This window comes from Manacus candei, unplaced genomic scaffold, assembly GCF_025592945.1.
Source record: "Manacus candei isolate 608988 ecotype Guabito, Panama unplaced genomic scaffold, ASM2559294v1 h1tg000035l, whole genome shotgun sequence".
Classification (NCBI taxonomy): domain Eukaryota; kingdom Metazoa; phylum Chordata; class Aves; order Passeriformes; family Pipridae; genus Manacus; species Manacus candei.
The window spans coordinates 1857313-1883033 of record NW_026138083.1 but is presented as its reverse complement, the minus strand read 5'-3'; the positions used below and the strand labels follow the sequence as shown (position 1 = coordinate 1883033).

At 45.5% G+C, this 25721-nt stretch overlaps 1 protein-coding gene and 1 long non-coding RNA gene across 4 annotated transcripts in view; one reads left to right on the top strand and one right to left on the bottom strand.

The window, feature by feature from the left end:
- The window catches only part of EFEMP1 (EGF containing fibulin extracellular matrix protein 1), a 41964-nt gene extending 28134 nt beyond the window's left edge, over nt 1-13830 (top strand). For both annotated transcript variants that reach the window (XM_051792888.1, XM_051792889.1), the window contains exons 5-11: nt 2480-2602; nt 5942-6061; nt 7808-7927; nt 9327-9446; nt 10909-11032; nt 11128-11323; nt 12847-13830. In XM_051792888.1, coding sequence (XP_051648848.1) covers nt 2480-2602; nt 5942-6061; nt 7808-7927; nt 9327-9446; nt 10909-11032; nt 11128-11323; nt 12847-13005 — 962 coding nt within the window. In that variant the 3' untranslated portion in view covers nt 13006-13830. The remainder of the gene's footprint in view (nt 1-2479; nt 2603-5941; nt 6062-7807; nt 7928-9326; nt 9447-10908; nt 11033-11127; nt 11324-12846) is intronic.
- LOC127473366 (uncharacterized) overlaps nt 1-25721 on the bottom strand; it is a 52380-nt gene that overhangs the window by 20519 nt on the left and 6140 nt on the right. The gene's annotated exons all lie outside the window — the stretch shown is intronic.

Genomic DNA, 25721 nt, shown 5'->3' with positions numbered 1-25721 from the left:
AGAACATAAGGAAAAAGATCTGCTTTGTCTAACCACCATCTCATTCCCAGATTGTGGCATTGGATACAGGAATGTTGCATTAGAAGCAGGAATTGATGCAGCTTCCAGATCACTGTCACAGACTCAGAGGGCACTGTGCAAGTCATGATAAACCTGAGGATCTAATGGACTGGAAAAGTCTGATTACCAGAAAAATAAGCTCTTACAATAATGAAGACCTGGGAGCTACTGATTTCCCTACGGAGGGGATGTGACTGGGAAAACAAGCTGGAACCATCAGCTCAGAGTTCAGTCAGCCCCTGCCCAACTGCAGATACACAGAACACCCATGGACACAGCAGGGATCCCAGATCAACACTGCCCAGGGAATCACAGCCCTCCAGCAGCCAGTCACAAATGGAAGCACCCCTGTGATGATGTGGAGTAGCCACAGTGAAGCTCTTCTGAAGCCCACCAAGAATATTCCACCTCCTGACAGACATTTCCCTGGCATGGGGAAGACGGGCAGGACACACAGACACAGAGAACACACCACCCAGGCCAGGATCCTCACGGAATAAGAGGCTTCAGAGAGCTCTAAAGGACTCCTTGGAACAAGTCTCAAGACAAGGTTGTTCTCACAAACCCAGATCTTTCTGGCCATAACTTCAAACCCTCCAAGAGTTTTCCAAAAGAGGAGGCAGCCAGCAGGCTAAAACTAATTTGGGATAATTGTTCCTCTTGCAAACTGAACTTACCATCAGGAGCAACCAAAGAGCCTGAGTGCACAAGTCAATCTAGTCTGAATCATTTTAGCTGGAACAGCTTATTATTCCATGCATTTTAACTAATCCACCTTAAAAGGGAACTCATGTTGCATTTACTCATACGTGAAGCTCCCAAAGATCAAATAAACTCTCTTTGTTCCAGCACACTCTGCAACAAAAAGGACTGGAGCTGAATAAGTGTTGAGCCCTTTTATTCCCAGCTTTTATAGGAATTAGGAGCACATGCAAAGCCCAGTGAGGTCCCTGCAAAGACTTGCCTCGAGCTGCCCTGTGCTTTGGGCTCCAGCGTTAATGATGTGCCAGGGGGGTAGGAGGCAGCCAGTTGTATTCCCTGAAAATCTTTACACCTGGGAATGTGCTTTTCAGGTGTCAGGACACAACAGTGAGCTCAGCAAGTCCTGCACCGACCCAGCAGCTTTAGGACTGACACTGGGGAGAAATGCAAAGCCCAGCCTAACAGAAAAGGGCTTTATTTTCCCCGTCAGATAAGGGGAAAATGTATGTAAAATATTTGGACATTTGGGGAAAGGGCAAACGTTGAGAATTAATTCAAACTGTTGATGGTTTATTTTTTGTTGAATCTTGTGGTCAAAATTGTTTTCATTTGTTATGAGAAAGAATCCATCATTTTTTCCAAAGCACCACCCAGAATCTGCCACTGGTGATGTTCTAACATCCCCAGTGCCTATACAAATAGAGAGGTCAGCTGAGATTTGTAAACTAGAGATCATAAGTTTTAAGGAATTTGTTTATTCAGCCTGGAGTCTCCAAATTGTGTAGGATGCCAAAATTAAAAAGTCATTTCACTGTACTGTGTCATGTTACAATAAAAAGCTCTCCAACATTTCTGGATGTTCAGATGAGAAAGCAAGTTGTAATTCATTTGTCAGCACATGCAGTTTAATTATAATTAAGTACCTCCAGCAGTTATAATGAATAGGCAAAATGAAAATGCTGGTTTATGCTTGTATAAACCTGCATTCAGTGTGAACTAAAAGCTGCCTGAATTACTCTGAGAAGCCCTTGCATTTTTAGCTGTGCTGTTCAAACACACGGAAACCGTTTCCAAAGGCTGTAACAGACTGACTGAATTAGGGGAATTTTCATGGGAATGACAAGAGGCAGATCTCTTCCTGATGGGAAGGCCACCACATCCCAAGTTCCAAGTCCCTGTCCAAAGCGTGGAGCACGAGAACCACGCAAGAGAGATCACCAGAGCCTTTTTAGTATCAGCAAAACAACATGTTTCTAACTCATCTCCTCCTTGAGAAAGGGCTGAACTACATCTGCTGAAATTTTCCAGAGTAATTCAACATGAAACATCCAACCACCATGGGGGGGGGGGGGGGGAAAACAAACAACAAAGTCAAATTATTAAAATATGATAAAGCTGCAAGAAGTTCACAGAAAGTTTTAGGCCAATAAGTACAAAATATTAATGGTATTTGACAAATAAAAGGATTTGACTGTTTTAAATAACCACATCTGAAAATATCTACAAATGCAGTCTATTGGAATTCAAAGCTGTCAGAAATTTGGTAACATTTTAAATCCTGCAAATGGAGTAAGTGTTGAGATGACATCCTGGGATACATTTGAACTTTGCTGCCTTCGCTTATGGGAAACTTGAAGGCAAAGCATTTCGAAGGCTAAATATTGTAATTCATTTTAATACTAATATTGCATTTGCCTTTTTTTTTTTTTAAATAAAGATATAGATGAATGTGCAACTGGAACCCATACCTGCCGAGCTGACCAAGTGTGTGTCAATCTGAGAGGGTCCTTCAGCTGCCAGTGCCCTCCCGGTTACCAGAAGCGAGGGGACCAGTGTGTTGGTAAGTGCTGCTCTGGATCCCTCTCAGTGGGTTTCTCTCATCACCTACGGTAGAAACTTTATGGTGATCATGAAGTGGGTGGGGGTGTGGTGTAAAATAGCTATTCCACTCGGGAATGCCACGGGACAGTAACCTTAGCACAGTCCTTAACCACTGAAACACGGAGCGAGGAACTGTTTGAAGCACAATCAACACTTGAACTCCATAAGACGGATTTTCCAGTGTTTCCCACTGTGTTTATTGTTTGTGGTGGGGTGTTGCCTGATGTCCCAGGTAGTGCCATAGGTCTGTGATGGCAGCAAACCAAAGCCCATCCTTGCCCTGAGCTCAGCAGCAGAGCTGTAGGAGCAGCACTGCCTCCACCCAAACCTCATCCTTGTGCAGCCTGGCCAGGGCTTGATTTTACGAGTAAATGAAAGAGATGGAAACTCTGAACGCAGGTATATGAGATTTGCAACCTGTAAACCCCCAGGCTTTATTCCCTGTGCCAAAATAAGCCCTTGGCACGCCCTTGGGACCTGTGCAAGTCCAGCATGAAATTAAACCCGAGTGCAGGGTAAACACAGCATCTTCCCTGTTCCAGCCTCATCTGGGATCCCTGTGCCAAAGTGCCATTGCTCTGCTCCTTCAGCCTTGATTTAACACCTCCTGAATCACAATTCCAGGGCATTAATGGCTCCTCTAGGCACTGCAGCCTAGGGTCTGCCACATCATAAAAACAACCATGAACCAAGAGAGTCAAACACGTACATCACGAGGTGATATTCAAGACAGCCTCTTGTAAGACACAGGACACTGGGTTGGGGTTGGGATTTTTTGTCCTTAGCAGAATTTGAGGTTTTCCTCTTTTTGTCTCGGGGATCCTACACTTGAAATGCATAAGAAGTTGTTGATTTTTGGTTTTAATCTCTTCCCAAAAGGCCATACAGGTAAGAAACTGGAGAGGTTTTAGTACATACCTATTCTAACCTAAATTCCTGGGCATGGCTCTTTCTTCAAGGTTCCAAGCCAAGGGTTGTAGAAATAAACCCAAAAATTCTTATCTCTTTCTTAAGAAATGTAGATCAGGCCCTGAACTGTCAAACTGGTGTAAACACAGGTGTATCTGATTTTTCCCAGTTCCCTGTGCAGGAGTAGGATTAGGAATTTGGAATGAAGGTAGAGGAATTGCTTTGCTTATTTTTTTTTTTTTTAATATCTGGGGTTTATTTAGGTTTTTTAGAGCAGGTAAATTATATTACTGCCATGCAACAGCACTTCTAATAATAAGCCCCATGGTCCTGACTGAGAGTCTCACTGGACTCACTTTTATGCATCTAAATCTATACATGAAGATGTCTGGAAAGGGAAATTTCCCTTCTCCTATTTAGGTCAAGCCCAAGGATAACACCTGTGTTACATATTACACAGTGACCTAAATTAGAAGTACATCCCAACAGTTAGTCCTGTCAGCATTTCAGAATAAAGCCTGTCTTGGGGGATTTTTCTAACAGCTCAGCCAGAAAATGTTCTCGGGGCCAGATCTTGATAGAGGTTCTCCATATGGGAGGAAATGTTTCTCAAATTTGAAAGAAATTTTTCCAGACTATTTTGGCTTCGAGGCAGAAGGAGGGGAAAAAAAAAAAAAAGACATTTTTAACAATTGGTTGATTTTAATCTAAATTCACTAATAATTCCTGTCCTTTTTTTAGATTTTTATTTTATTTTATTGTTCACACACTGCCAAATTAGCCTTTTCTGAAATGCATGATTGCAGAGACAATGAATTGTTTTCCAGCATCACTTCAAACACAAGATTTGGCCCAATGGATTAGACGATGCTCAGCCCTTAGATCTGCACAGAGCTGAGGTGCCCAATCCCACAAGGAAAATTCCCTCTGAACCAGAGCCAGATCCTGGAAGCATTTCTGTGTATAAATGCAGTGCCTAAGCAGCAAAGCATTGCTCATACACCTATATTGTATAATGCTTTCATTTTTAAGCAGTAATTTGTAAGAGCTTAGTCCTGTAAAAGTCCAGGATGGAAATCTACTGTGTCTCCTGATTTATTCCATTTCCACTTCCAAATTTCTCCCTCTACCACAAAGGAGTCACAGTGACAATTGCTACTGTATGGACAGCCAGGAATTTTCCAGCCTAAGCTTTTTCATTCAGAACCATCCAAAGCACTCCACTAAAGCTCAGCCCCAAACGGCAACTGCAGATTTGACAAAGAAAGGGTTAATTTCCAAAGATGATTTTTTTCACTTGATATTAAAACAAACACTTTCCTCATTATTAAAAAAAAAAAAAAAGTCTTGGCCTCTTTTTAAACACATCCATGGTGGAAACAGCTGGAGGTAGGAAACTCAAGATCTGGCATGGATATGGGAAGTGCCTTTCTTTGTTCCAGGGAGTGCTGGGATTATTTGTGTGAGTGTTGATCCTTTGAAATCTCCCATTGTGTACATGTTGGGAGCACGGCGTGGATCGCTCCACCAAGCTCCAGCAGGCCCAGCTAAGGCACCATAATGGGATAATAAAAGTGTATTCCAGGCAAAACCAGAGGCAGCATCTCCTCCAGAACTCAGGGAAACCTTTGAAAACACGGAGAGGGAGAGGAATGGGCTGGTCCAGGTTGGTGTGGTTGGCAGGTGAAAGCCCTGCTCTGATGCACACCAGGAATGCTGACGCTTGGAAAGGCAGCTGCTCCACCTCAAATCAGGGAGAATGTGGGGAAGGTTCTTCCTGCCCGAGATGCACAGCCAGGTGCTGGTACCTGGAGAGGTGTCCAGGACAGGCAGCAATGGCAGCTCCTTGGGGAGCGAGGCAGGTTCTGGGGATCCCTGCAAAAGCACCACCTGTTTCCTTTCCAAGCCCATTAATTTTCTCTCCTCACCGCTCCCCTGGACTTGCACAGAAAATCTGGACTGTTCCTAATGGAGCTGCAAAGATTTAGTGTGTGCTAGGAGCGCTGCACATGAGTTTTTGGGAATACGAGCTCCAAGCCACTCTCCCTGTGCTGTCGGCATCGTGTCCGATCCTGAGGGAGCCCGGGGGAAAAGCTGAACCAAACGTGGAGTTTTACCTACACTAAACAAACCAGATCAAGCAGTACTGGGGGAGTGAACACAAAAATCAAGTTGAGATGTGCATTGAGCATAAAAAATTGTTATAAAAAAACATACTTAAAGGGGAAAAAAAAAAAGAGTATCCCTGCTAATATCCGTAGAAGCAATACCTAGGCTCACATAAGGTTTTTTCAAGTGCAGTTAAGTTTCCTGGGATCCTGGGACACAGGGAGCAGCAGGGAAGGGCTGTGGCTGCACTGGAACTAACCCCTGTTTTTTGGTGGCACAGACGTCGACGAGTGCACGCTGCCCCCCTACTGCCACCACCGCTGCGTCAACACCCCCGGCTCCTACTACTGCCAGTGCAACGCCGGCTTCCAGCTGGCATCCAACAACCACACCTGCGTGGGTAAGGAATGCCCTGCACGGAGTCACACCTCGCCTCGCCCAGGGACACAAATCCTCCCTGCCACGGCTGGCATGGCAGTGTTTTCAGCCCGACTCGAGGGAAATAAAGAGCAACTGGTGACACAGAGTGTGGCTGCTCTGAAAGGCTCCTCTGCAAGGGATCCAAGGACAGGAGGGAGAGAGGGAAAACTGGAGCTGTTTGGTTGGCAGGGAGGTTTATAATCACTATTTAATATTAATTAATTTCATATTTAATAGTTATTATTCCTTCAGTTTGTATTATCATTGGCTTCCCCAATAGCAATGCCAGTTCACACACCAAAGGCTGGAACTGGCAAATCAAGGGAACCAGGACTAAACCTCTGCAGTTAACTGTAATTATCCTCAGCACGTGGGCAGTGTAGTGAGGAAAGAAAGCAGCTGGGTCACATCTGAATATCTAGAAAAAACAACGTTAAAAATTAAAACAAAGGTCGTCAAAAATGGCCTTTCAGCAGTGATCTTCCCCTCAGAAATAAAACACTAAGGGATGCTTGATAGTAAAACTTTGATGTTGAGTTGGAAATCACAGGCTCTGTTCTAGAAGGATTAGAGTAATGATAAAAGGGTAACTGTGTCTGGAGTGCAGAGAGAATGGCCAAAAAAAAAAAAAAATCAAGAGACTGGTGATGGAGATGGTCAGAAGTTCTTTCTGGCTGTAATCTATATTTTTTCCCTTCTGGTACCATCTGCATGATGTGCATTCTTTGCACTGTTGCCAGAAAAGAACAAAAAAAAAAGGAAGAAAAAAAATCTGTGATGAGTTTTCCCCTATTATGACTCCTTTTCAGGACTAGGATGTTCATCATACAGAGGATTAATATCCTCTTCATTGGTGTCATTTTTCTGGGTGCCCAACGTTTGTCATTTTTCAGTTGTATCTCTAAATTACACTGTTGCTGACATTTTTAAGTGTTTGCAAAAGCCACGAACTCAGAGGGGTTTTTTTTTTCCAAATGAAGCTTCTCCTCGTTATCTGATAAACAAAAATGAATGGAAAACATGCAGGGGAGGAATACAAGGGAAAACACAGTGAAATCTATGGAGTGAATGGCAGAGGAGCAGCAGTTAATCAACAGCCTGTGGAAAAACAAGGCTTATAGATTCCAGAGGTGATTAGACTTCTATAAACTTCCCACTAAAAATTGCTTCCCTTCCCACAGCAGTGTCCTCACAAGTGCTCTGGGGATGGGCAGCACCACGGAAAACAGGCAGCACACAAACATACCTTCCCCCAACGTGGGCCAGGCCTCAGAGCACTGCAAAACCCCACTGGCCTCCAAGGCTCGTGTTATAATTGCAATGGAATCTCAAAGAACCGATTTTAAGGGTAATAAATAGCTCAAATAAATCTTAACCACTGCATGCTGAGAGGTCTTATCAGTATGTGTTCCTTATATCAATTATTTATAGAGACTTGGCATTTCATACCTGAAAAGAAAAAAAAAAAAGGAGGCTGGAATGTGGAGTTTAATAGCCACACTAAACATTTTTGGGAGAATTCATCACGCGTTAGAATAACTCCCATTCCTGGAAAAATGCTCTTTTTTACATGGAATGTAAAGCACAGATCTGACATTGCTGCAGTGATGGCAGATCTCCATTGGGAGTCAGCTGAGCTGCTGAGCAGTAGGCCCGGCCTAAGGACTGATGCATTGAGCCTAATTACCACCCACCCAGGGTAAATACCTGTTGTTTTCCCTTTCAGACATAAATGAATGTGATGCCAATAACCCATGTGCACAACAGTGTTACAATATCCTGGGTTCTTTCATCTGTCAGTGCAACCCAGGCTTTGAGTTAAGCAGTGACAGAATCAACTGTGAAGGTGAGTGATTGCTTTTTGTGCCTTGGAAGAGCAACTTTTTGTCCTGTTTTTGTTTTCCCAGACGCTTTTCTGTGAACTGAGGGACATAATTCAAGTGGAGCCACCCTTGAGTGGGTGCAGTTTGGAGCCAAAACCTTTAAGACATTTATTTTTAGGGTGCAAATGTGGCTAATTCACACCTGAGTGGCTGCATTGAGGTACAGAGAGGGGTGGGTATCTCTACAATAAGTGCCAAATAAGACCTGGGAAACAGCTGGGAAGAATAAGGCTCCGGAGCCCTTATTTCCCAAACTCCCTGGAATTGTGTGTGGTCTGATGCTGATGACCACTAAATGAATTGGAAAGGAATGCAAACCAAAAACAAGGGCAATTCTCTGTGCTGTTGGGCTCCTCTGGAAACCACCCCTCCAGATTTCTGATGTGAAGGAAGCGACAATTGTGCTTTTGAGGTGCTTTCAGGCCTGTGTACACAAACAGCTTGTCTCCTGATGATTATACAATCCACACTCCCTTTCCTCTGCCAGAGCCTCCACGGGGGTGCTCTAATCCCCTTTTGGACCCTGGTGATCTCACCCTGAAAGCCCCACGTCCTCTCTGCCAGCCTTGGAGCCAGAGAGGTCTGTGGTTGGGCGCTGCCCTCCCGAACGAGCTGGAAGAGCTCTCCCAGATGCTCCCTGGCCAAGCTGCTTAAGCTAATCCTATTTGAACAGAACAGGGAGCAGCAAGAATGCAGCCTCCAAGGACATCCCTGACCTCGAACCCAGAGCTGGGCTCAAGCCTCAGAGGTGGTAGGAGGGAGCTCCTGCTGTTTCCCAAGCCAATCCCCAGTTTTGGGAGGTTTAAATGAATTTCCTGTTAATGGCACTCGCTGTTGAAATTTTGTTCCGCACCAGAATTCTCTCGCTGGGAAATGATGGTTATGCAGGGATAAAAAAGCAGGAGAATGGGATACACTGAATATTATTAGAAGGCAAAAAAACCCTTTTCCTCTTTCCCAAAGAGCTACTCCATTAGCACAGGGCACAAGTACAAAGGCAACATTTTTGCCTTACTAACTAATCTCACATCTGTGTTTCTTTCCCCCTCAAAGTAATCCCACTTTGGAATACTACAAGTATACAAGGCTTTCAGGAGTTATTTTCCCAAACCTATCCTGAAGCCTAATTTAGCTTCTGCTTCCTCAAACCCAAACTCTCCTTCTGGAAGGTTATTGATAAAACCCCAGCAGAACTGGCCTTTCCATCTGTCTTGGAGGCATCAAGCAGCACATCTGAGGTTTTTTATAACATTCTTTGTAGACTGATTTTTTTTTTTTATTTTGAAGCATTTAGCTGTTCCATTTAGTTGTGTAACAAGGCAGAAGTTAAGAGGCAATAACTGAGCTCTTTGCTCTCTGCAGACACTGATGAATGCAGAACCTCAAGTTACATCTGTCAGTACCAGTGTGTCAACGAGCCAGGAAAATTCTCCTGCGTGTGCCCTGAAGGATACCAGGTAGTGGGAGGCAGAACATGTCAAGGTAAGTGCCCTCACCTCAAAACCCTGCCTTTATTAGCACCATTTCAGCCAGGACTAAGAATATCCACTCTCTAAACGGTTATATTTCATGCCAGGATTATTATTTTGTCAGCAGAAGATATGCTGATAAAGCATTTGGTGATTATAAGATATTCAATTAATCTTATTTGAATCTTGCAGCTCAAACTCCAAGTCCTTCAGATTCCTAGGACAAAATTCCAGGGTTTGCAACCCCCAGGTAAAACTTAAGATGTCGAGGAAGTGGGTCCAAGTTTCAGAGTCAAACATCCCTCAATAAAATCAGGCTGTTTTTTACAAACATGAAACATGGCTTTATATCATGTTTCTTTTTAGAGAGATTCCTAAATCCAGTCACAGTAGAAATTGAAGATATGTTTGTTCTGATAACAGAAGACCAAAAAAAAAAAAAATGCAAGCCTTCAGCAGCTTAGATAATTTGTGTTTAGAAAAATAAATGTTCTGGCCAGGTGCCACCGAATGCCAGGGTTTTCAAGTCCTCACTGGTGTTAAATGTCTGTCATCTTGTTACAGAATATTGCAGAACAATGTATTAAGCTCAAGACCCATTGCTTCTGCAACTCAGAACCTGTTTTAAAAGCCCTTATTTTTAGAAATGAACAGATGCAGAATTATTGGCAGAAGAGATGAGAAAATAGCTCTTCTTTATCAATATATTTTCTTACAAAATTCAGATTAACTTCTTTTCTACCTTAACAGCAGTTGGTACTGAATGTTGTGGGACACTTGGAGAATCTAAAAGATCTAATTACATTTGAATAAATCCTTTCTGTGCCTCTGAAATTCAGGAGCCTGTGTAGGCAGACAGTGGGGTTTTGGCAGTGATAGGAAAAGGAGCATTAATACACTGCAGGGCTGACAGTCCCCACCTCCCTCCAGGCTTCTTCTCCCAGGCAAAAAAAGGAAGCTCTGCTTTGCCCAATAAACAAGTTTTCATTACTCCTTTCGAAGCTATTTTAGTTAAAATGCACCATTAATTAAGCATTTTAGATCATGAAAAACCCAGCTTATTAGAAATGAGAACCGACAAAAGGCAAGAAATCAATTCTTCCTTGAGACCTTTCCCCTCTGTCTTCAGGACACCTCCTGCTGTAAAGTTCTTCTTTGCTAATGAGAAACTTTACAGTGGTTCCACAGCTGGATTACACGGGATTAATGTCTATCTCCACTCAACTAAGATGTCCAGTCTTACTTCATGGCTAGGCTTCGCGAACGAAGATTTGGGCAGTCTTACTTAACACTCAATAAAAAAAGTTTATTCCACTTTTGCCTGGAGAAATCCTTTACAGCCAGAACACTGAAACCTGAGGGGTTTCTGACAAGCAGGTGGCTGGGCTGGGTTTTGGTTGTTCTGAAGGCACAGGGAGTATGTTTACCAATGATGGAAACGAGTTTGCTACCCAGTCCCTTTTCCTGTCTCCCAGATATCAACGAGTGCGAGACAACCAACGAATGCCGAGAGGACGAGATCTGCTGGAACTACCACGGAGGGTTCCGCTGCTACCCCAGAAACCCCTGCCAGGAGCCCTACGTGCTCACATCCGAGAAGTAAGAGGGGAATTCCTTCCCTTTCGGCTCCCCCCGAGCAGGGAGCGCTGTGCTAACGTGTTGTGCCCCTGTGTGTGCCCCTGTGTGTGCCGCAGCCGCTGCGTGTGCCCCGTGTCCAACGCCATTTGCCGGGAGCTGCCCTACTCGGTGGTGTACAAGTACATGAGCATCCGCTCCGACAGGACGGTGCCCTCCGACATCTTCCAGATCCAGGCCACCACCATCTACCCCAATACCATCAACACCTTCCGGATCAAGTCCGGCAACGAGAACGGGGAGTTCTACCTGAGGGTGAGTATGGATAGAAACATTCATGAGGGGATTACACACAGAGTCCCTGGACAACCACCTTAATTACATTTCTCATCTGGCACCAAAAAAAAAATAAAAATCCCTAACAGCATTCTAGAAATCAGTGCCTCATCCCAAGCTAAGCTCAGCCCAATTTACGACAGCTTTATATTAGATTCATTTAGTGCTGCAACTATTTCAGAAAACCACTTGGAACAACACTGTTTCCTGTTGGTGGGACACATTCAAGTAGATACATATGACTCAAAGTGTCCAGAACATCTGCTTTTCGAGGGTTTTTGGAGGAAATCTGATTTTCTTGGACCCTTGTAATATTTATGAATTCCTGGGAAATCCTTTTCCTTCGTGTGTAGCTTTATACTCAGTAAAACAGAATCAGCACAAAAGCTTCTGTCAGAAATATATTAATTGGAAGGTTGTCATTTTTAGTTATTTTCCTTCAAATCTGGGGGTTAAGGGGTTTTGATCCAACAGGTGTAGCAAGGTATGGCATTGCCATTTGCACCATGTTTCCCCAAGATGGGAACAAGGGACTACTCATCTAAATCTCACTTGTTCTGACATAACCTATAATCCAGTTGCTTTTCCCTGGATTTATTACACACCAAAACCCCATCACCACCCCCAAAATGCAAACAGTTCTTTGCTTAGAATAAGAACAAGATTATTCCAGGTCTCACTTGGGTTAGACCCCAGTCTAACCTTCAGACTGACTCTTAGAGTAACAATTCCAACCTCCTCTTGTTGCACCCAAAAAGAAATCACAGGCCTTAAATAAGGAAGCACAGGCCTTAAATAAGGAAGCACAGGCCTTAAATAAGGAAGCACGTGTTTATTCCTGCCAGGGGACTGTGGTAAACAAAGGTTTACTGGGAAGCTATTCTCACTGGTTTAGTCAAGCTCTGAGCTGGGTCTTGGATACAGCAGATGCACTGGGTTCATCTGCACACCCCACTCCTGTGGTATGGTGAAAAAATATTTGCAGTAGGCAAAGGGAGAGAGGGAGTTTTCCCTTTTATCATCGCCTGGGAATGACAATGCCATTTACCGAAGCAGCAGCATGCCATGGCCAAGGCCTTCCCCAGGAGCACCAGCCCAGCCTGGGAAGCAAGTTTTAGAGCAGTGTAGGGCGGGGATGGCAATAGGTACAGCCCAGTGGCAAAGACTCCCAGAGTTTACAAGGAGAGCACGACTTCTGGAGAGCGAGCCATGAGACGACAGTTCCCCTCAGCAACGCCCCTGTTAAAGACCTTAAGCCTCTTATTTTACTGATTCTCTCTATTTTAAAAGCTGATAGATGGGGATAAAAACAAAGACTGCCCTGGGAGAGTCAGCAGCACAGTTTCCCCCTCTGGGTCAGGCGAAGCTTTCCCTGCAGCCAGGCCGGGTGTGGGACCAGTCAGGGCCGCCCCGAAACCCTCCAAGCAGCCCTGCCCTGTGTTTGTGAGCAGCGGCGAGGCCCTGGGGCCGCGTGACTGAGCCCAGCTCTGTTGTCCCCGCAGCAAACGAGCGCGGTGAGCGCCATGCTGGTGCTGGTGAAGTCGCTGGCGGGGCCCCGCGAGCACATCGTGGACCTGGAGATGCTGACGGTGAACAGCCTGAACTACCGCACGAGCTCGGTGCTGCGGCTAACCATCATCGTGGGGCCCTACGCCTTCTAGGGCACCCCGCGCCCCCCGGCACCGCGGCACCCAAAGATATTACCTGAGAGAAAGCACTTACTATTTTATTTATAGATTTTTGCTCTCTTTTGTTTTTGTTTTTTTTTTTTTTAAAAGAAAAAAAAGGAAAAAAAAATTCGTTTAGTAAGTCGGTATCTTTTATTCACGCATTACGCCTGTAATTCCCAGTTAGTAGATGTGTTCCATAGTATAACATGGGCATTGTCACTTTGTGTATAAAGATTTAAATCTTGATTTTTTTTAATTACCTTCCTTTGACTAGATCCATACTACGCTTTTGTATGAGAACTGTATGTTCATAGTATCCTGTACAACCTCACGCCCCCTCCCCAGCCAAATAGGTCATGCCATTTTAAAGTGATCTTCTGTGTTGTTTTTTTTTTATTTTAAATTCTAATGCAGCTACACTGAATCTCAAAAAAAGAAAAAAAATTATGTAGTCTGAATGATACACAAAGTAACGGTTATCCGATAAGCTGAAATATATTTCTTCTTTTTAACTATTTTGTAACAAAAGGTAACAGGCAATAAAAATCTGTTTCTGTAGGCATTTATGTGCTATCACAGTGGGTTTTTCTAATCTGGGTTGGAGGTGAAGTTACACTGTGAGAAATGCTTTGCATCAGGTTTTTGTATGCAGATTGTGTTAACCGTGCCACGGAATAACATCCTGCTCTCTCCAAGAAAAATGGACCATAGGAGGAACATTCCTCCAACAAAGAAAGAAACTCCAAATGGAAAAAACCCCGGGCAGGGCACAAATGTCCATGAGAACACTCCTGAGAACACTGTTGGTAGTTACTGGGATGCAGCATTTTCAGACAGAACTTAACATACTATTTTTCCAGAAGTATTATGTTGTATACTAAGAATGGAGTGCATTTCCTTATTAAGTTATATCACTGCCAGGCACTCGGTCCTGTTCCTGCTCTTACAACTCAGATGTATCATGTACAGTGTTCATAAAATTTATTTCTAATTTTCAAGAACTAATAACATCTTTTGTAATATGTAAAATCTTATTTCTTGTTTAAAAAAAAAAAAATGTAGCAGTTAATCCTTTGATGTACAAAATTTTTAAATAAAGATCTCTTACCATATTGTACCGAGTCTATTTTGAGGTGGTTTGTTACTACTACTGTTACTGTCAGGTACTGGGGGAGTCTGCAAAGCCAGAATGATCCAGATCTGAGTCTGTGCAGTTCTTGGAAGACTAAAGAAGTAATTCCTTTGCAGAAGGACAAACCTGTTGCCCACTGAGCTTTGGTTTTACTGACAGCAAAACTCCACTCCAGAGGGAGGGATTTAACTGGCGTTTTCCGTGGTGAAAAGTCTCTGATCCAGGGTTTGGCTTGTGGGAAGCTCCCTCCTCTCCCCACAGAGATTCCTCCCCATTCATCACCACAAATCCACTTGGTTGGAAAGGCACCTCCTCATTCCACACATGTACTGAGCAAAATGTCTGCTCCTCCTCCCTCTCCATGCAATTCCTCACCTCCACACTTAGTTTGTTAACCAACATTTTCCTCTCCCCACAAAGGAGCTGTGCTGTCCTCCAAGCCTCCCCCCTCACCCCCAGCACGAACACTGCTCTTTTACTCAAACTTTTAACTTCCAAATTGTGGAATTCACCACTGCCCACTCCAAGAAACAAAAGGTTTTGTTGCTTCTGGGTTTAAAATGGGCAGTTCTCTCTCGGCAGGTGCCCAGAGGAGGCTCAAGTGGCTTTTCCCCCTTCAATCCCAGGACTTCCAGGGCACCTGGAGCAAATCAAGCAACCACAAATTGGCCCTGGAGTCCCCAAGCTGCCCCAAGGATTTACTCTAGCTTCATGACCTGCCAATATTTACATCATTTTCACCACTGTACACCAAAAAAACCTGTGTGTTGGTAGGAGGGAAAGCCATAGGTCCCTCCAATCCTCCAGGCAAGCAGAGCTCCATCTGCTCCCCCCCAAAACACACAGAGCTGCAGCAAACGTGCAGCAAGAGTTTCAAGAGCTACTTGGATTATAGAGAACACTGAAATCCCAAGGAATTATAGGAGAGCAAAGTGTTTGCTCAGCCCTCTCTATATCCTACCAGCATGACCATTACCAATAACACACCCCAGGAAAGATTCTCCTATAAATCTGTCAGTGTTGGAGAAGAACCTAAATCAGGATCACATGCAAAGTTTGGTATCTTCTTCGAAATAGAAAACAGGGAGAAAAGAGTAAAAACAACAGGACTTTGAGAAAACAGAACTTAAGGAAATCAAAATGCAAGTTCATTCACTTCCCTGAGACCACCTGAAGGCAGTGCAGTGGGATTATTTTGTTTGGAAGGCTCACAAATGCGAGTTTATTGTTGAATCCCGTTTCCATGGCTGCGAAGAGTTGCTTGTGTTTTGAATGCTCATCCATGTTTCTAACTTTATAACTCTCCCATTAAAATATAGAACAGCTGCTGCCCCAGTCAGCTGTGGAGCACATGGAGCCCACCAGGGACAAAGCCCACTGTTAACAGGGAGAATTATTTTTAACGCCCTCACATATCTAAACCTCCCCATCATCTCAGCGAAATGGCACGTTTCCACACTTCCCAGCTGGGGGAACACCTGCAGGATTCCAAACTGAGCTGGGCTGCATCTGCTGCAAAACCCAGTTTTTATTTCATCTGGCCAGCAGAAAAAAGTGAGCGGCCTCAGTGAGCGGGGCAAAAAGTTAACTGCGTTTTATATCTGGGGAAAAGCAGATGTGCAGTTAAGATGTTTACACAGCAAACAGTTCTGTATATATTAGGAGGAAAGAGAGCTGTTTAATAAAATGAGGGTGGTTTACAGTTGCCAAAGCAGATTTGGAGGACGGCACAACAGCTTTTGTCATTCTTGCATGGGAAAAAATACAGACCCGTTTTGTATTGGTATCGATTATGTGCGTTGAACAAGTAATTCCTTTTTAAAATAAGTGATCTCAGAGTTAACTCTTTCTAAAGCCTCACATTTGTTGTGTCTATTTGCTCAGCAGAAAAAGCTGAAAAATGTTGTGTCACGTGATTTATTCTGTGGTATCTCAGCCAGCACCTTGGTACTGGATGAAGGGCTGTGTGGCCAAGACACTCAGACCAAAATACTGGAACTGGGTGAGCTTAAGAGTGCTGGGGATGAAACTGCTGTAAATACTGGAACTAGGTGAGCTCCAGGTTTTGCTTGCCAACAGCCACTCTGTCAATCATGTGCTGTTTCTGCTCTCAGCTGAGAAATTATTTCACTTTCTGATCCAGAATCCCAACAGTCCCAGAAGGAACATCAGCGCTCTGCATCCCTTCTCCCTCCCAGAAATGCATCTGGGCAATTAATATTTTTTAATTTTAATAATATTTCTGTAAAACCACACAGTGCATATCTATTCAAAGAGGATAAACACTCAGAGGTGTTGCTCTCAGCTAAGCACTGCAGCAGCTCCTGCCCTGCACATACACACACTCTGGTTCACTTCATTGCACTCCTTTAATGAAACATTCATTTTTTCTCTCCCCCCAGGCCCTAAGATACCCCTCTGCAGGTCTACAAAAGCTCCCAGTGCTCCATCCTCACCTGAACAAGCACACAGAAAAAGCTCTGAAAGTGAGCAGCTTGCCAGCTGGGCTGACAAACCCCAACATATTTATGCTGTTAAACTCTGAAACCAGAGTCATGAATGTTACAGACACCTCGAGGTCTAAATCCTGCCGGTGCCACTCCAGAAACATCTGAATCTGTGACCACCTCCTCTGGAGGGTCACATTTGCTCCCTGCACTCTGGGTGTTCCTGGAGTATCTCTGTGCAATATAGAGGAATGTTTCCTATACAGAACATATACAACAAACACCCAAGTGGGAAGTCAAGAGAGCAGAATTCCTGCAGGCGGCATGGAAACTAGGAAAACAAACAGATTTTGGAAGCTGGGAGGAAGGGCTGCAGAGGGGAAGCCAACATACCAAAGCAGCAGGGTAAAAGGCATTATTAAAATCAATAAGTCATTCTCTGAGAGGCTGAGGTTGTATAGGAACATGGAAAATGGAAATGTTCCTGAGATGTGGAAGGTCACACGTGCAAACAAACAAGGCAGGCCAAAGGAGCAACTTGCAAATGCCTGCGCTGGCAAATCCAGCCTCTTCCAGTCACAGCAGAAACAAATTCCCAGGAGCCTGGTGGGGCCAAGGAGGGACCCACACATTAGGGGAATGAGCAAAAAAGATAATGCCACGGCAAAAGAAATGAAGTGAAACTTTCTATCCTGTGTCTGGAGGAGGAATTTGGCACAACAGCAACGCATTGAAGGACCTGCCTCAAAATAAGAGGTGCATAAAAGAAGGGGAACAGAACATTTTGCTGATGATATTCAGTTGTTCAGGTAAAGATGAGCATCCTCTGGAAAACAGAGCCTTTACAGTGCTCTGAATATTGAGAAAAAAAATGCCAGAATGAAACCAAAGGGGATAAATGTAAAGGGATGCATGTGGGGGGGGGAAGTTATCCCAGCTTTGTTTGAACAGCAAAGGGAACTGAACTGAGCAGCACCTCCCAGGAGAGTGTCAAGGTTATGACAGACCATTCCTAAAGGAAATCACAGCCCCAGAAAGGTGATCCAGCATCAGGAGTAACTGGGAACAGAGCAGGGAATGAAGCTGAACCTTTACACTGTTGTATGAATGCACTAGAGCCTGAACACAGCGTGGAGTTTGGGTCCTGTCCCCCTCTTACAGCAGGATGCTGGGAATGTCAAAGTGCAGCTCAGGCTGAGAAGTAACTGCACACATCCACAGGAAAGCCTCCCAGGATCCATTAACCGTGTGGCTGTCCTGGACTGGAGCTCTTCCCTGGCACCCCTGGGCACAGGGGAAGCATTTCCAGTTTGCCAGGATCAGCTCCGAAGCTGTTCCACGCCCTTGCCAGGCGCTCTGCCCTCAGCACTGCCTGTTGCCATGCCACATTCCCGAAACCTGGAAATGCCACCCAAAGGAACAAGGCAGCAGCCTCCACAGAGCACATGGATGCTGCATTAGTGAGGTTTTGGGGTGGCTGCTGCCCGTGCTGGGGTCAGTGCCCAGATCTCACCCCCTGCCCAGCAGTGGCCACAAAAGCATCAAAGCAAACTCAGTCAGCAGCAAATGTTTGCAAAAAGAGTCACCTTCAAGGGCCAGGCAGCAGGAACCAGATCACTGCAGGCAATGGTGTTCCCAGGAAAGCCATTTCTGGACACACTTAGACATGAATTGACCCTTGGAGTGATTAAAACTGAGCTTTGCATTTGCTGCTTTCTCTTCCCCAAACAATTTTGCAACCCAGGGCTGGTCTAGATACTACCCCCCAATACTTCATAGGGCTGTTTTGTTTCAGGAGAGCTCTAAAAGCTGGCCAAGGTAGGTAGGTAGGCAGTGGAGAACGTGAATGAACACGCCAAGCACTCCCTGCAAGGCTGGTGATTCTGTACTGCAAACCGAATCACAGGGATCAAAATAGTAACACGAAACCTTAATGGGGTCAGAAGATTCCTGCCTCTGCCCTGGAATGCTGGAGAGGGAAGATCTAAATCATGCGGTGAGTATCTCCAATAAAGCACTGAGATTTCATGGACAAACAAGGAGTACTTTCTTCTCATGTATCACAACGAGCACCTCCAACAACCCTTCTCCCTCCCTGCTCTACAGCCAAGCCCGTTCCTGTTGTTCCAACTCCCATCTCCCAGGCTGAAAGCTGCCCAGCTCTATCACAAGGAGACATTTCGCAGGAACGTTTCCTTAGTTTGAAAATTATCGCCCCCGTTTTTCTGGAGTGACAGAGGTTGAGAGGCCACAGTGACATTCCTGTGAAGCCTCAATCTGTGCTTTGCACAAAGGCTGTTGGCACAGAAGTGTGAAGAAAAGCTGGAAAGGCACCACATTCCCATCGTGACAACCACAGATGCAAATGAGGCTCTGCTGAAGGGTTATTCACACATTCCTGGTACAGGTGGATGATACAGCAGTGCTGACGTATAAAGAAATGAGGATCCAGGCAGTACCAACATCCCACTCAAATCCACCTGCCTGAAGGTACCCCCAGGTGATTAAAACACATCTCTGAGCTGGCAGCTTGTTGGCACAGCCTCCTCCTATCACAAAGGAAGCACTTAAGTCACTATTCACCCTGTCATAATTTGATGCTTGTACCCGGGCCAGAATCCCTAAACCAGCCTGCTTTCAAATGTTAAGCCCAGCAGCTTGGTAAGTCTCTGTTCCCCAGGCTGAGGGAGAGGGGATGAGCTCTAACCAGCTTGGAAAAAACAAAACATATTGGTGAAACTTCTCTAATCACCTATTACTGAGCTTCCAAGGTTCAGTTTTCCATCTGAGCACGGAGTACTCAAGCACATTTCAGAGGGAGGAGCGAAGCACCCCCAGCCCATCTTTAACCTGCCTCTTCAAGGGGCTTTGGGCAGCACCTTCCACTGCTGTGACTTTGCTGCAGGAATATTTTCCATCTCTGGACAGCAGATTACTTCTCCACCTCCGGCCTTACTCAAACTCGCACACCCTCAGACTTGCACACCTTGGGATCCAGGCTTTTGGTCTGATTGCTCTGGACCACCGTCACCCAAAACAAAAACACTGCTTAGGGGGGAAATACTATCTAGAAATTTAGAAAGAGCAGCCTGGGCCCAAAAATTAGACAGTGTGGGATATTTGGTGATGGGGGGAGTGTTTTCTCATACCACAGGCCCCAAAATCCCCTGACCAGCCACACAACCTGGGCTATTTCAACAGCTGTCCTCGGCAGATGCTGCCTGAGGTTGCCTGGAGTCTCCGAAAGGACGTAAAATATTTGCAGTAATTCCCTGAACAAACCCAAGAGGCTTCCTCGAAGCAGAGCCCTCAGCTCTGTTGACTCGCCTTTTTAAAAGGTAATATAAATTCCACTTACGCTGGTTTGTTTTGATGTTGAAATTGGTCTCCATAGACGTGGTTGAAATCGTGCCCTGCGGCGCCGAGGCTGCAGCCAACAACCACACAGCCCTCTGCCAGCTCGGGGCTGAGCAGGCTCTCGAGGTGCAAGTGCCATCCCCCCTGGCACGGCGGCACCGGGACAGCCCACGCAGGGACGGGGCGACCCATCCCACGGGGAAAAGCCACCGCTGAGGCCACCCAGGCACCGGGAGAGGCCCGTGGGGTTCCCCCCGTGTCATCCCACACCCCCCATCCACTGCTCGCACGTGGCCTTCACCAGGCACAGACAACGGGGTGAAAAGCCCAAGAGAGCCAAAAACAAGCCTAAAAGAATCCATTTCTTTTTAATTTTTCGAGCCTGATTGCCCCGCAGAAGCTCCTGCAAAGGCTGACACGCAGCTACGACCAGAGTGGTGTTTGCCAAGCAGAAGCAGCCATAAAAAGAAATAAGGGGGAGACAAATGGGGGGAATATATGGAGAAAGGACAAGGAGAGGGTTTTATATGGAAATTTCTACCGAGGGTAACATTCCTGTCTAACACAAGCATTTTAATCCTTCCGGATGGGAGCCCCAAGCCAAACCCCAGTGAGGTCTGATGTTACAATAGCATTGCAGCTCAGGGATGCTGAACGCTTTGCAAGAGCTGCAGGTTCCCTCAGTGCCAAAAACCATGCAGAAGAACAACAAAAAAAGCTTTTAAGCTCTTCCCCAATAACCCACTGCGACATCTCAGCATGAGCAACCGGGGCAGAAACGAGTCCTGAGGCACCGAACTGCCCAAGTGGATTGGAACACGGGGATGCTGTGGAACCTGCCCACCCCATCCTGGAAAAAAAAACAACGGGGAATGAGCTGTATTTGAGGAGGCATTATTTCCATTACACTCTTTTCCTCCCCTTTCCAGCCCCACAACTGCGTCTTCCACCACTCCAAGGGTGGGTTTCCAGCCCCCCCCTCCCACAGCAAACCCCATGCAGGAGGCAGCCGTGGAGGATTTCCCTGGAAGGCTGGATAAAGCCTGGCTGAGGGGGCTATCGGGCTGGGACCAGAGCAGGAGGCACATTCCCCGGGTCAGCAGTGCAGCGAGCGTGAGCTCACACGAGCGATAAACCGTTGGGAACAGCTTGTCCCGGGGCCTCCGCCGCTGCCAAGGCCCATTTCTGCTGGGTTTGTGCACGATGCCAATCCCTCCCCTATAAGATTAAGCTGCCTCCGGGCCATTTCAACGTACACATCTGAGATCCGGAGCATTTTCCATGCTCTGCAGCCCCGGGCCGGCACAGCCCCTGCGCTGCCGCTTCCCTTCTCACCTCACGTCACCCCCACGCAGAGGCACTTGTGCCCCTCCCAGGGCTCACACACCTTTTCTGGGACCTGGGAACCTCAAAGGGATAATTCAAGGAAAGGATATTTTGCTGAGGAGCAGAACTGAGCCATCAGGGCCATGCAGCTCAGCTCTGCAGGGACATCAACCTGACCAAGTGTACAGGACCTGTTTGCTTGGATACGTCCATCATCCCGGAGAAGAATTTCCCCCTTTTAAGACTCTTCTGAGTTTATTAAATCCATTAATTTATTACAAGTACCAACCCTAGAAACAAATAAAGCCTAAAAGCTTGGTTTCAAGACCATCCTGAGCGGCTCCAAGTTAAAAAAAAGGCAGGTACCCAATTAAAAATATTCGATAATCTCGAAAGTCTCCAAATTCCTTATTTGTTTACTTATCCAAGTACACATGAATAATTTCAAGTCTAGCACAGGCCTGTTTGGGTGCCAGATCATGTTTGCAAGTCTGCCCTGTGCGAGGCAAATGTACAGTTGAACTTGGATGCTATGCAGGTATCAGCCAGCGATTAGCAGTAATTGCTAAACAATTTTCCCCAAAATCAGATCAAACAGAGCTCAATGCCTGTGGTTGTTGCTGGTTACTGCTGGGAGGAAAACAGTTGCTAACACACAAGTGGTGGGGCTCAAATTATAACTGCAGTTCAATCCGGTTAGAACAGTAACTCTACTTTCTGGAGATGATTTTTTTTCTGCGTTAAATTCCATCTCTGAGCACGCCAAGACAGACAGACCTAAAGGGACACTTGTGTGCACAGTAACCACGATTCAGCTCACAAAACACCACGAAATGCTGCAGATGCACCTCCACAGCCACTGGCTGGACCATCTACAACTGAATCAGCACTGGGCGTGTGGAAAGAAAAAATTTATAAGGGAAAAGATGTTACAAGTAGAACTTTTGCCAATGTAATCAATTCCCACATGGAATTGAACCCTCCATTCCTCCACAGAGCAGCAGGGCAGAAAGCACTGGCTCTACAGCAACTGGGGAGCAGCGATTTGCAAAAGCTCTGCCTGTCAACCTGTGCTGTAATTATACAGCTCATTAGTTTACTAACAACTCCGGGCTCTTCAGGATGAAATAAAAAGTGCTCTTCCTTGGATTTGTGAAGCTCTCACAAAGTTTTTTTTTTGAGCTCGAGTTTTTTAGGTTGACAAAACTAGGAACATCAAACCTCCACATTCAGGAGTTGAAGTAAATCAACTCAAAATATCCAATAAAAGCAGTAAAAAAACCTTAATTGTGGTAATTGAGTTTAATGATGTTAAATGGCAAAGCTCATCACCAAAAGAAAATAAAAAAATCACAACTGAAATATTCTCCCACGGGGTTATTTAGAACAGGTTTCACTCCACTTGGACAACAGGAACAGGATTCACAATCTGCTTAGTAAAGAGAAATCTGTGTGGAGCAGGAGGGCTGAGGAAGCACATCCACAGTTATGGCAGTTATGGCACAAGTGTGTGCACCAATACCTCAGTTTCCTTCTCTCCAACATTTGTGCTCCTAAATTTGAAACCAAGATTTGCCCATTGCCCTGAACAAGAATAAACCCGTGCAAGGCTCGGGCCTGGCACTGAGCCCACACTTTGTCCCTGGCAAACCCAGCACAACTAGGCACATGGGGTGTCCCATCCCCTCCTCCTGCCACCAGCAACACAACTTGGGGCACACAGGTGGGCTCCCAACAGTCCCCCCTCAGCAATTTGGGGACTGCAGCGTGGCCATGCCAAGCTCCAAGGGCCAGGGTAGGAGGTTCCATCACCAGTTGCCTGGTCCCAGAGGGGACACCCCCTCCAGGAGGCATTAACACCCACCCAATGAAGGGCAGGTGTCAAACAGAGTCCCCAGATTGTCCCAAAGGCACCCTCAGCAGGATTTTTCTGCAATCCTTAAAAGCACATTCCCTCTTGCCTGTAAGCAAGGCACAGGAGCCACTGGTGTTGGGGCCAGCCCTGGCCAGGGATCCCAATGCAGAGGCCAAAAAATCCCCAAACCCTGCAGAGCCAGCCAAGAAACTGGGGTTTATTCCAGCTCAGCCAGAGCCTCACAACCTCAAATTCTTCCCAGGGTCAGGAAAAAAAAAAAAATCAGCCTCAAAATTCTGTGGCATGGCAAGTCAACCCCTTTTCAGAGCACAAAGCAGATGGAGAGAGGATTATTTTCCCTGCACAGCTTCCCTAGAGCTGTGAATTTGCTGGTGCCCATCAGCACCTTGCACTGCACCCCTGTGAGAGGCAGAAATTGCTGGGCAAGACCAGCTGGTCACAGGCCACTGCTCTCAAAACTAGAAGTATCACACCTAAGCAGGTTCAGGAAGAAAATATAAGAGCTTTCCTCATTTTTCAAATCATGGCAGGGACAGAATTACATCTCCTTGAGGGTTTCACAAGTAGGAACTACCCAACAACTGCTTGGAATTGGAAAAAACAGGTATAATCCTAAAGGAAAGAAGGCACTGAGAGAAGATTCAGAAGCCTGTAGATAACATGGTACACTGGATATTGCTGCCCTGACTCGGTGTTTATGTTTGCCTGGACACACAATCAACTTTAGTATCTTGAAAACTGCAGTAACAATTAAAAAAACCCCAAACATTTAATAATAGGTGTTTTTCTCAGAAGTGGGATGGAACCTCTGAAGCCAAAGGCAGAAGGATGGAGGATCACCTGTCCTGGGAATAATAAGCTGGGAGTTATGGATCAAGATCAGCCCAGTGACAGAGTTAAAAATCGGGGTGTACCACAGAGAAACTCCTGCTTGTCCTCCAGTGCTCTTCACACCCACCACCCACAGGCTTACAAACAACCCATAAAGGTTAAATCTGGGGGGCTGGGGGGCTCTTAGGACAATACCCACAATCACAACAAGGCCAGGCACACAGTATGAAGTTATAACACAGTAAAATAAACCCAAGGCTGAAGCTGAATCACTGAACTGGTACCAGCCGTGGAGCAAATTCCTGCCACCAGGAGCAGCTGTTGTTACCCTGCCAAAACTTTGACACGTTCTACACATTTCAGACCCCAAACCAAGGTGGACTATACTTAGTTTTACATGGTAGACACCCTTATGACTATAAATATGTATCACCATTCTCCTGCTTTTACTAACAATGGCATTTTTCAAGCCAGTTGCAACTTGTGTGAGTAACCACATGAATTAAACACCACATACTTAATTCTCTACTAACCTTTCTTTCAACAGTGCAGCAACAGCTATAAGTGTAGCAAGTGCTGATGAGATTTATAACTGGGTCCTGACTATAAATCACATTTTTTTAATCAGCCTTAGAAAATTTTTATTGCTGTTTTCATCCTTCATTTTATATGTACTATCTCCTCGGATCAGGAGGACCTATATCAAGGTGTAACTCTTACTACATACCCCAAAAAATAGCACAGATGTTTTCCTAAGCGAAGATAAGAGATTAATGTAGGCATTTAGGGATTCCAAGGAGTCAGCTTGAAGAAATAAGTTTATTTTGAGCCTATTGTATTTGTGTTCATGGCAAAAATTGAAAGATCCACACAAAGGGCTAGACCCAGCCCTGCTGAAACCAGTGATATTTGTCCAGAGGATGGAGCCAACACGCTGGAAATGGATCAAGGACATGGCACGGGATGACAAACTGCTCCATCATTAGCTCTTAATTTAAGCTTAACCCTCCTTTTTAAGGAGAGTGGGTGAGAACAGCAAACAAACCCCATATCCATCACCACATCCACACAGTTCCCAACTCCTATTTATAGTTTTGCTTCGAAATTAAAGGGAAAAATGCAAAGCATGATGCCAGAGGGGAGAGAGAGGGAACAGCTCCGGCCTGTGGCTGCTGCTTTATTTCCAGAGTGCTGTCCACCACGCTCAGCACTGCTGCAAGCTCGGCCTGTGCCAACACCCAGCTCCTAACAAAGCTGCAAACACTTCCCCTGGAGTTTCCTAGAGAGCAAAAAGGAACAGGTTTCCATGGCTAAGATGCTTTAATTATCGACAAGTTCAGGCAGGCCAGCAGCTCCTGTCTTTTTTTCTGACTGTTCCATGACATCCTCCTGTCCTTCTCCACCACCTGGACCTTTCTGCGTGGCAGCACCAGCACCCTGGAGGCTCCCAGGGCTCTGCTCCTCCTTAGAGAGGCTCTGTGAGTCACTGCCTTGCTTCGCTTCTCTTACTCCAAAATGCTTTTTTAAAATTAACACACTAAGTTAAAAGAAAGCACACCCAGCACGAAAACCCAAGGAACTATTTAGTAGCTATTTTAATCTAAACAATCGCAAGTAGCTTTTCAACAAAGGATTTGAAAAGTTCCAGATTCACCTTTTCTGACTGATTTTGTGCCGCCACCTGACACACCCCCAAATTTGCCTTGCAATCACTCCAGTAATTCAGGGCCTTGGGTCA